Source organism: Mustela putorius, unplaced genomic scaffold (genome assembly GCF_011764305.1).
Source record: "Mustela putorius furo isolate JIRA1106 unplaced genomic scaffold, ASM1176430v1.1 tig00000589_pilon_pilon_pilon, whole genome shotgun sequence".
Taxonomy (NCBI): Eukaryota; Metazoa; Chordata; class Mammalia; order Carnivora; family Mustelidae; genus Mustela; species Mustela putorius.
The window spans coordinates 6,080,119-6,092,251 of NW_025421425.1; the positions used below are offsets into that span (position 1 = coordinate 6,080,119).

At 42.6% G+C, this 12,133-nt stretch overlaps 1 protein-coding gene across 1 annotated transcript; it reads left to right on the forward strand.

Annotated features, from left to right (window-relative positions):
• Positions 1-9,301: 9,301 nt before the first annotated feature.
• On the forward strand, positions 9,302-11,264 carry LOC101682139 (importin subunit alpha-1-like). Its single transcript, XM_045082029.1, has one exon. The coding sequence runs from the start codon at positions 9,421-9,423 to the stop codon at positions 11,008-11,010; it is 1,590 nt and encodes a 529-aa protein (XP_044937964.1). The 5' UTR covers positions 9,302-9,420; the 3' UTR covers positions 11,011-11,264.
• Positions 11,265-12,133: the final 869 nt, after the last annotated feature.

Genomic DNA, 12,133 nt, shown 5'->3' on the forward strand with positions numbered 1-12,133 from the left:
TCTATTAACCAATCATGTTTATCCTTAATGTCGTGTTGAGGGGTGCAGGGCAGGGTGGGGTGAGACCAAATTGTGAAAAAAGGGCATTTCGATTCAAGGAAAGTAAAAAGCAACAACGTGTAAAGAGTTGCTATGTTTCGGGAAGTCGTCCAAGCAAGATTTTAAGGGAGGAGGTACCGGGTGTTTTGGGTTTTGTTTTTAATGCAGTCGTACAATGAGTAACAAACGAATTAGAAGGAAGTGTGTATAAATTTAGCACCACATTTAAAGGCCAGCAGTAACTTGGAGGTGAATTTCCTGTGTGATGCCAACGAACATTTAATGTTTTTCTAACCTTATATGTTTTAAATGATGAGAAAATTACGGCAAAAATGAAAACATATGTCCTTGTCCCTTTCTGATTTTTAAAAAATTTTTGTTTAAGCCCAATGCAAGGCTCAAACCCCTCAATCCTGAGTTCACGACCCAGCTGAGATCAAGAGTTGAAGGCTTAACTGACTGAGCTACGTAGGCACCCTGTCTCTTTCTGGTTTTAGAATATATTTCTCACTTAAATTTTGTGTCCATACATGTGTATGAATACCAGTATAAGACTGACTGACTTATTGAGGGAAAATGTACATAACATAAAATTTACCAATTTAATCATCTTTAAATGTACAGTTCAGTGACATTAAAGACATTCACACTGTTTTGTTACCATCATCAACATCCATCCTCATAACTTTTTTTATCTTCAAGATAGACTTTTTTCCGGGCGCCTGGGTGGCTCAGTTGTTAAGCATCTGCCTCTGGCTCAGGTCATGATCCCAGCTGGGATCAAGCCCCGCCTTGGGCTCCCTGGTAGGCAGAGTCTGCTTCCCCCCTCCCAGTCCCCCTGCTTGTGTTCCCTCTCTTGCTGTGTCACTCTCTGTCAAACAAATACATAATTAAAGTCTTTAAAAAACAAAAAAAGACAGACTTTTTTGATAGGGGGCAAGTTTAATTCCGCCATCTGGCACTTGTACTTCTTCTAATTCTCACATTTTTTATATCAGGTCGTTCTCATCTCAGTGTATTCTCCAGACTTACGTGCAGAAGTCCAATGTGAAGGAGGTTTAGGGACCAAATGGGTCAGGAAGATCCTATTCTACTTTGTCTCCAAAGTAAAGAAATAATCAAAGGTGAATTCTGGTTTCATCCTGGGCACACCGTCAGTGAAAAGGTCCCCAAGAAACTGTATTAATTCTGGGCCACCCTGGTGACTTGCATTTCTTGGATGTGGGGTTTCATCGTCTTAAACCAAAGTCATTTCCACCAAGAGGGGAAGCCACAGAGCCTTCTCCAGGGGAGACCCCAGACCAACCAGTGTAGGATCTGCCAAGCCTCAGGGAGGGAAGAGCAGCCCAAATCAAGGGGAATTCACATTAATTCTCCAAGGATTTGCCTGCAAAAGAATTATTGTGAAAATACTTATTGTTCTATATCAGGTGACTTTCTCATGTTTTAGTGGGATTAAAGGAATAGACCATTTTGATTCTGTCCAAGCTAATCTTAGAGAAGAAAAAAAATCTGACTTCTGAGTACTCTGGAAATGTTGGGAATTCCATATTAAAGAAGGTAAATTTTGGGGCGCCTGGGTGGCTCAGTCGTTAAGCGTCTGCCTTGGGTTCAGGTCATGATCCCAAGGGTCCTGGGATTGAGCCCCATGTCAGGCTCCCTGCTTGGTGGAAAGCCTGCTTCTCCCTCTACCACTCCCCCTGCCTGTGTTCCCTCTCTCTCTCTGTGTTTCTCTCTGTCAAATAAATAAATTAAATCTTAAAAAAAAAGAAGGTAAATTTTTAAACTGATAACTAAGCTGATATGTGAAAACCTATACAAATTCGAATATAGAAATGACTAATTCAGAATTAGTGCCACCGAGTTCCTCAGATGGTATGATTGTCCTCACAAGAATGTGCTTCACGCTGCTTAAGACTGCCTACTGTGTAAAACATAAAAATAGCCATGTATATTTTCGTGGATCTGAAACTTCAACAGTCTACTGGATTACTTGTCATTTAGTCGGCTACCGTTTCATTACCTGAGTACTGACTGTATTTAGGCATACTTTTCTCCACAGACATTCAGTTTCTTTCAAGGCCTATTTTCTTCACAAGGATCGTTTTGTAGTCAGACACAAAATTAAATGGGTCCAAATTGTGCAATCACTTATGTTACTTGTTCAAAACAGTTGGGTCTTTCCTTAATTCACTTTGGTTTTAATCCATCCTCCTATAGGCTGAGGACTGGAAAGCTTATGGGGATTATGTTTATGTTTAATATCAACATGGGTTTGTAAGTAATAGAAAACCACTCACTCCCATACCGGACAGCCCCGGGACCAAAGCGCTCTGTGGAACAGCCAAAGGCGCGTGCTGTGGGTCTGCACTTGAAGGCCACAGACTGTGTGTAATGGAGAGCACTGTTGGAACAAGTGTGGTGCAAACATCTCAGTGGGTGAACCACACATGGCATTTCAAGTTTTGTCCTTGCTGGTGTCTCTGGAGAAATGTTCTTCTCTGTTTAAAGACCAGCTTTTTGGGGGGTGAGGGGGTGTGCCTCAGTAGGGAGAGCATGTGACTCTATCTAGGGTCATGAATTCAAAGCCCCACGTTGGGCATAGCGATTACCTTAAAGATTAGTAAATAAATAAATAAAATAATAAGCAAATACTGAACTTTCCGTATATAATTGGTCTCTTGGTCTTCACAGTCAATATCATTGGGGCCTGAGTTGTTCTTTCAGTCATTTTGCTTCCACCAGAGTCACTTACTTGTGATTCTTGGAAACGTTAGTCAAGAAGAGTTCCTAAGATTTAAAAAAAAAAAAAATGCTTGCTGTAAGTATTTCCAGCTTTGTCTAGACAGGCTGTAAAACCCATCTGCACCGGGAGCTTATTTAAACCAGGAATGGGTTCCAAGAAGCATTCCTAAGTACAAAATATTTTTTTTCCATTGAAATTGGTTGTTATTTGTAAATAAAGAATTTTCTCTTTTTTTTTTTGCCCCTAACTTATAAAGCCTCACATGGAATATTCAGATGGAACCAAATAGAGCTCAGTGGTTAAAACTAGGTCTGAGTGTAGCATTTTACAGTTTTGTTCACCCTGGAGTTTGGAAAGGGGGCAGGAAGGTCAAATCGGCGATGCAAAGATGCTACGTGCACACCGTGTAACTTTACCCCATCACAGCTAACCAGCGATCAACAAGTTTACCAGAACACAAAAGCCTGAGACTTACTCGGCTCCATTTCCTGCTATCACGGCCATCCCCCAGGACAAATCTGGGAAACAGCTTGAGAACTGCTCCACGCACCCATCAACATGTGCAGGAATTTTCTCTGGGTGCTGGCTTCTCTGCTGGACCGAGCTCTGTGGAAATGCCCTCAGGGCCAGGTGAAGAGAAGCAGCCGGTGTAAAGTGACCGACAGTCAGAGCAAAGACCAGAAAAGTTGCTTGAATGTTCTGGAACTTTCACTGTGTGACTCCAAGTAGACACATTGATGACTCCCTTAAATGAAAAAGGAGCAGAGATGAGCTGATGAATGCTGAAAGTGGTGTTATAAGATATTCCCATAAATGGGAGGGATAAATGTATGTCTCTCATCAGAAGCAACCTTTGGCTACCATTTAACACACTAGATAGATGAAAAGAAACCTCATCCTGGTGGATGTGTGAGCCACGTTTAATGCATTAGTCAGCGGCTGGTAAATGAGAAATTAATGCTTCCACTTGGTTTAAATTTCACAAGGTAATAATGGAACTCTTGGACCTGCTTGTGAGACCAGTTATACATAATAGTATAGCACTTTACAAGTGCAGGTGAATGGAAAGATACTCGACGTACTGTGCAAGAAAAGGAAACCCTGAACAATTCTTTTTCTAGAGCAGGAAGGGAAGTGGCTTTTTCCCTTTGAAAATGGTGCCAGAGCAGTCCTTTTAAAAGTATTCATGGTGAGGGACAAGTTCTCAAATTTTTCAATGCTCTGCAGACTGCCGGTAAAAAAAAAAAAAAACAGTAAAAATGTTACACTGAGATCAAGTTGCTATCAAAGAAGTTTCTCAGTCCTTCCTCTCAACATCTGCGTTACTGCAGGCTGGCGCTGGCGACAGAGAGTTCACGGTGTGATGCTGGTCTCGAGAACGCACTTAAATAGCACTGAAATAGGAGTTTCAGGCAAGAATCAATAGATTCTGATGCTATTTATCTGGGAGTTTGGAATTTTGCATTTGTGCATTTGTGTTGTCATTTTGTAGGTTTTTGCCGTGACTTCTCTAACCGAAATGCTGTGTGGAGTCGCTCTGGGTGCACCTCGCTCCGGGCACCTCCCGGGGAGGCGGAGGGGGCTGTCATCCCCCCTCATTCATAGGTTTCTACAGTCCCTTGGCAGAAAGTAGCAAGAACCTCATTTTGATTTCAGTTTTTGGTGCTAATAAAAATTTTCATCATCACACTTTATTTCTTTACTAGATATCAGACTCCTGTGGGAAGGGATGTGGGTCTTGTATCGTTGTGAAGAGAACAGTCCTCACACAAATACCAAGTGAGTTCCCCATTGAAAGCGGAAGACGGCTTAGCACAGCTGTTACTACTTAAAGAAGCGAAGACTCTAATAGCATGAGTATTTCTCCCTGAAATTTCTTCTTAATGATCCAGACTTAAAAAGAGCACATTTTTAGATGTCCTGGGGAGAGACGCTTCCTGGTTATTGATAACCTGGCATACTCATCAAGTCAGGGCGACCTATGGAATGACCACAGAGGACATCAGAGGTCAAACCCAGCTTGGCTAACATTGTATCTCTAGTGAGCTTAAAATTAACCAAGGACACTGACTGGACCCAGAAACAGGTTTTTAAATAAATGATGGCTCTTGGAAGAATGTTATGAAGTGGGGGTCATGGACTTCTAAAAAGGAACAGAAACTTAAGGGACCCGGGGAACACACGTGCCACCTTCCATGCCTTTGGACGGAGCCTGACCTCAGCCTGGACTTTGCCGAGCCTCCGGGGGGGGGTCTCAGGTTGGAGACAGCGATGCAGGGCCAGGCTGGTGTGGCCACGGGAAGCAAGAGGGTGGGCGGCCTGGTGGCAAGTGAGACCGGGGGGTGTAATTAAATAACAGGGGTTTCCACTAGACTGTGTTAACCTGATCCCCCATTATTCCTCGTTTCTGATGGTCTTCCCAGCTCCACGAGACCACCGGTCTCCTTGGTCTGTGCAGCACTCATATATTGGGGGGGGGGTACAGAAGAGGGGTCACAGGCTAAATTTCTGCAGTAAGGAAGAACTTTGGACAAATCCATGAATTCCAGTCCTGTGTGGGCTTGATTGTGAATGAGAAACGGAGCTTGAGCGGCTGCTGTATGATTAGTAGGAAATATTGCCTGAGTCTTGTCAGGAATGCCAGAAATAGGAGCTCCTGACCGACTCCGGGCTCCATTCCTGCAGTGTAGGTTACAAAGACAGAAGCCCACGTAAGTGAGTTGGGTAGGGAGAATCCCACAGAGCACAGGGCAGGACGGGACAGCCTGTTCCTGGGAAGTTGCTTGGGCCCCAGAGAGCCAAGAATTAGGGTTTGCAGCTGTGCCTCTCACAGTTCATATGAGAGATGGTCTCATCGCTCACGATTTCAGGGCCTCACCGCACACGTCTTCTCTCTGCCTCCCTGCCCCACTCAGTCTGTCTCCACCTCTGTCTCCCAGTCTTCCTCCTCCTGGCACACGACGCTGCTCCTACCACCAAAGGAAACTGCATGGTCGTCCCTCAGTTCAAACTCCCTAAGAAGCCGATTGGCTCAGCCCACGCATGACCTTGAACCACCCGCCCCACGCTGTCCATTCATCTGTGGCCCGTGCGGGAGGCCAGCATGTCTCTAGCGAGTGTTCAAAATTTCTGCGAAGCAGGCATGAGCAACGTGTGCCTTGAACCGTATCTATCGTATGTGGAGATTTTCATAGCTCAGGGTCACACGTGAGTGACCTTCAGCGGTGGAAGAACTAGCTCAGATCACCGTACAATTAAGGTTAGTAATCTCATCAGTGAGCATCTTCACTGATAAAAATGTTAGTGAGCTCACTGGAGAGGAGCAAAGACAAATGGGTGGCACCAAGGGGGCAGGGTAACCGTCAGGCAAGGGTGCCCTCCTGAAGTAGTCTTCTCGGTGGCCAGGGTGGAAGATAAAAAGAAGAAAACTTTGCAGGTGCCCAGAGTAATTACCTTCAGGTGCAGGTTTCTTGCTGCTGATCTGCTTAAATAGATGATAAGATACACGTGGGGTATTTTAAAAGTGCAGACCAGGGTCGCATGGGTGGCTCAGCTGGTTGGGAGTCTGACTCTTGATTTTTGGCTCAGGTCATGATTTCGGGTCCTCAGAACAAGCCTTGGGTGGGGCTCTGCGCTCAGCGCAGGTCCGCTTGAGATTCTCTCCTTCTCCCCCACCTCCCCACTCGGACTCTCTCTGTCTCTCAAATAAATAACCAAATCTTAAAAACAAAAACAAAAACAAACCAAAGTCCTGTGAGCTTTCCTGCAGTGTTTTGATGTGAACGGATTACAGGCGCTCCAAACCTTCCCCGGGTGCATTTTCAGCAACCCTTCTAGTTTGCAGTGGGTTAGCTCGGTAAAGCATTCTGGCTCAGCACTTCATGTTGCAAAGGTTGGATTTGGCATTGTCTACTTCCTCCAGGTTCCATGACGACTTCCTTAATTTGTTATTCTCTTTGTGCCACGGGTAGGACATTTCCATGGTAGTGGAAGTTGGCTCCCCCACTCTGAAGCATAAGCCTGAAGGTCAAACCTGGTTGCCTGGAACCTCATGCACAGAATTCCCAGTGGCTCTATCAAAAGTTCGTTTTGTGTTTACTGTAATGAAATATTGTTTCCCCATGCCTATTATGACTTCTACAGGATATTATGTTTGTTAAGACACAGCCTGGGGCCAGGAAACAGAGTACTCAGACCCTCAGCAGTGTAAACCTGGTGATGGTTCTCACTGGTCAGATTGCATTTGTGGTTTTCTAGCCATTAAGTAAATAAAAACAGTGGGAAAACTTTGGAGGACCTCATGGTGGATATCAGAAAAGATAGTCTGGTATTGTAAATGGGTAATCCACTAAATTTATTTCTGGACCAGTATGTATTGGACACATTAAACTTACCTGCATTTCAAAGATTAACAATACTGCTAAACTAAGCCAAGGGCACTTTTGGCTTAAAGAAAGCCATGTGCTTCTGCAAGCACATATACTAAAACTGGAGCAATGTAGAGGTTAGTGTGGCCCCTGCATGAGGTTGACATGCAAATTCCATATTTTTATGTAGTCAATAATATTGTAATAATGTGGTATGCTGAATGATGGTAACTACACTTATTGTGGTGAATGTTGGGTAATGTGTAGAATTGGTGAATCACTATGTCGTATACCTGAAACTAATATAACATTGTATGTCAAATACACGTCAATAATAAAAACTAAAATAAATACAGAGAAGAGGAAATATTTCTTACAAGTTAATGATCACCAAGACCTAATGAAACATATAAATATGCTGAACAGTGCTATGAAAATCACAATAACAAAAGCAGTCAGACTGAAAGCTTTATCCCAATGACCTCAGTTACCAAGTTGACTATCCATGTGGGAAGAAGCAAGTACCATATAAAAAGGATATTACTGGTGCTGTACCCATAGTTACTTATTGTTTACCCACAGTTCCTTACTCCAGCTCAGGAAAAATAAGTAAATAAATAAATATGATGAAATAGTTTCAAATGGTTCCAAACCATCTTCCCTACTATACTCTAAACCGCCTCCAGATAATGAGACTTTCAATGTCAGTTTTTATGTTGAATGAGAGGCAGTCATAAAAAGTTGCAACCAAAATTGCTTTCAAATGGATGAAACAAAATATTCTTTAAATATTAATTGGAATAGAATCTCTCTGCATAAAACCATTTAAAGAGGTTTTTAAAGTTTAGGAATGTAAGCAAAGACCCATGATGAGGAAGGACCTCTTCAAAATTGTAATCCTACCTCTAGGTTCCTATTTGGAGATTGATGGTCCTAAGGAGATGCACAGTTAGATTAACACAATCTTCAGTACCACTGTATACCAACAGAGAACAGGAAGTTCAACATTATCTATGTGGCCAGCCAGAAAGCTATGGAATCCTTGTATACAGAGAGAATCAATTGTCACATTGAATTCTTGACCTTGTGATTGATGATTGACTGTCTGACAGCCACTTTTCTTTACAAGAGCATTCTGTTTCACAGCAGACAGTCACATGTTTGGTCCTTCAGTGCACCTGCAGCCAACCTCACATTCTGTGTTCCCTCCCCAAAACTCTTTGGTCTCAAACTTTTCCATAGGGGAGTGAGGATTTTGTGAATCTCTTCTGAAGGTCAAGCCAAGGATCTTCCAACTTTATGCTTTCAAGAGAATCACATTCCAAATTGACTACTTAAGAAACCCAGAGGATCACACCTTAGTAGTAGGGTTAAACTAGCTCAGAATAGAGGCTACTGCTGACCTACTCTTAAACAGTTTTTCTAAAAGCCATGAAAAGATCAAACCCATCTGATCTTCCAGTGGCTTAACTGCTTCCAGAACAAAGCTAATGCTCTTTAAAGAGAGATAGCAAAGTTCAGATACTTAATAACCTAACAACTCGTTATTCAGTATTCAATAAAAAAAATCCTACACATGCCAAGAATCAGGAAAATGGGACCCATAACCAGGAGAAAAAAATAGTCAATAGTCAATAGGAAAAGATCCATCAATAACAGAGCTGGTGGAATTAGTACACAATATTAATTTTGAATTATCTATTATAAATGGACTCAACATATTTTTTTAAAAGGATTTTATTTATTTATTTGACAGAGAGGTAGAGAGAGAAGTCGAGAGAGAGACCATAAGCAGGAGCAGTGGCAGGCAGAGGAGAGAGGGAGAAGCAGGCTCCCCAATGAGCTGAGAGCCTGACACAGGGCTTGATCCCAGCACCCTGGGATCATGACCTGAGCTGAAGGCAGACACTTAACTGACTGTAGACTCAATATATTTAATGATCTTTAATGGGAATAGAATGGAGAGATAATTAAAATACAAAAAGAACCAAGTGGAATTTATAGAGATAAAAATTAAATTGGTGAAATGAAAAAAAATTACACTGGACAGGATTAACTGCAGCTTAGACACAGGAAGAGAAAGGACCAGTGAACTTGAAATGAGGCAATACAAACAGTTCAATCTAAAACATAGAAAAAAACCCACCGTCTTTGGGGTGATTCGTGGTGGACGTTTTGAGGGCAGCTGACCTGCAGCCTGCGCGTCCCGGACCGCCTCCCGTGGAAGCCTGAGCCGGCCGTGTAGCTTTCTCCCTTTGTCTCATAACCATGTCCACCAACGAGAATGCTAATTCACCAGCTGCCCGCCTTAACAGATTCAAGAACAAGGGGAAAGACAGTACAGAAATGAGGCGGCGTCGAATAGAAGTTAATGTGGAGCTGAGGAAAGCAAAGAAGGATGACCAGATGCTGAAAAGGAGAAACGTAAGCTCGTTTCCCGATGATGCTACCTCTCCACTGCAGGAAAACCGCAACAACCAGGGCACTGTAAATTGGTCAGGTGATGACACTGTCAAGGGCATAAATAGCAACAATTTGGAAAGCCAGCTCCAGGCTACTCAAGCTGCTAGGAAACTGCTTTCTCGGGAAAAGCAGCCCCCCATAGACAACATAATCCGGGCTGGTTTGATTCCAAAGTTTGTGTCCTTTTTGGGCAGAACTGATTGTAGTCCCATTCAGTTTGAATCCGCTTGGGCTCTCACCAACATTGCTTCCGGGACCTCAGAACAGACCAAGGCTGTGGTCGATGGAGGCGCGATCCCAGCGTTCATTTCCCTGTTGGCATCTTCCCACGCCCACATCAGCGAACAGGCTGTGTGGGCTTTAGGAAACATTGCAGGGGATGGTTCCGTTTTTCGAGACTTGGTTATCAAGTACGGTGCGGTTGATCCGCTTCTGGCTCTCCTCGCGGTTCCTGATATGTCATCATTAGCATGTGGCTACTTGCGTAACCTTACATGGACACTTTCAAACCTTTGTTGCAACAGGAACCCCGCACCCCCGCTAGATGCCGTCGAGCAGATTCTTCCTACCTTAGTTCGTCTCCTGCATCACGATGACCCAGAGGTCTTGGCAGATACCTGCTGGGCCATCTCCTACCTGACGGATGGTCCAAACGAACGGATTGAAATGGTCGTGAAAACAGGAGTTATGCCGCAGCTTGTGAAGCTTCTAGGAGCTACTGAATTGCCCATTGCGACTCCTGCGCTAAGAGCCATAGGAAATATTGTCACTGGGACAGATGAACAGACTCAGGTTGTAATAGACGCAGGAGCGCTTGCTATCTTTCCCAGCCTGCTAACAAACCCCAAAACTAATATTCAGAAGGAAGCCACGTGGACAATGTCAAACATCACAGCTGGCCGCCAGGACCAGATACAGCAAGTTGTGAATCATGGATTAGTCCCGTTCCTCGTTGGTGTTCTCTGTAAGGCAGACTTTAAGACACAAAAGGAAGCTGTCTGGGCTGTGACCAACTATACAAGTGGTGGGACAGTTGAACAGATTGTATACCTTGTCCATTGTGGCATAATAGAACCATTGATGAACCTCTTAACTGCGAAGGATACCAAAATTATTCTGGTCATTCTGGATGCCATTTCCAACATCTTTCAGGCTGCTGAGAAACTAGGTGAAACCGAGAAACTTAGTATAATGATTAAAGAATGTGGAGGTTTGGACAAAATCGAGGCTCTACAAAACCATGAAAATGAGTCTGTGTACAAAGCTTCATTAAACTTGATTGAGAAGTATTTCTCTGTAGAGGAAGAGGAAGATCAGAATGTTGTGCCAGAAACTACCTCTGAAGGCTATACGTTCCAGGTTCAGGATGGCACTGCTGGGACCTTTAACTTTTAGCTTGTACAGCCGACGCAGAAAGTTGTTTGTGGTGTGCTTTGTTTGGTAGAAGTTTGTCTTACTGTTTCTCTACTAAGAACTCTTTTTAAATGTGTTTTGTTATTGTAGCACTTTTTACAACAAAACTCTACTTGACCAGTTCCAAACTGTAAAAACTGTATGAAGCTCCTCCTGCCAGTGGGTTTCTTATTTCTATGTGGACTCTCCTCTCTTGCAGTGTCCTGTAAATAAAGATTAAATTCCACCCTTTTCTTAAAAAAAAAAAAAACATAGAAAAAAAAGATGGAAAAAATAAGGCTTCAGTGACCTGAGGACAATATCAAGTGGTTTATTGTATGTGTAATTGGAATCCCAGAGAACTGTAATTTAGTGGGAGAGGAGGAGAAGGAGACAGAAAAATAACTGAAGAAATAATGGCTGAAAAAATTCCAAATTTAATAAAAGCAATGAACCCATAGATCTACAAACCTTAATGAATCCCAAGGAGGATAAACATGCACAGAAAATCACATCAAAGCACATTACAATTAAATTGCTGAAAAACAGTGATAAAGAGAAAATCTTAAATACAGCCAGAGAAACAAGGCACATGATGTACAGGGAAACAAAGATGAGAATGAAAGCAGATTTCTATTCAGAAATGATGCAAGTCAGAATACAATGGTATGGCGTTTTTAAATTGCAGAATGAAAAAATAAAGTACTGTCAACATAGGGTTCTATATCCAGCAAAAACCTCCTTTACTGTATCCAATTCGGCTGGCTCAGTCAGAAGAGCATGTAACTCTTGATCTTGGGGTTGTGAGTTCAAGCCCCACATGGGGTGTAGATTATTTAAATAAATAAAACGTTAAAATAAAATATTCAACTTACAGTGAAATAAAGGCTTTTTAAGACAAACAAAAGCTGAGAGACTTTGTAATTGAACATCAATGAAATAATGTTACAGGAAATTCTTTAGGCAGAAGAAAAATAAAACCAGGTGAAAACTTGGATCTACACAAGGGAATGAAGAACACAAAAAGTGGTAAATATGTGGGCAAATATGAAAGTATTTTATTTTCGTAAGAAAATTCAACTACGTAAAGCAAAAATAACGTTGGTTTCATAACTTACACAGAAGC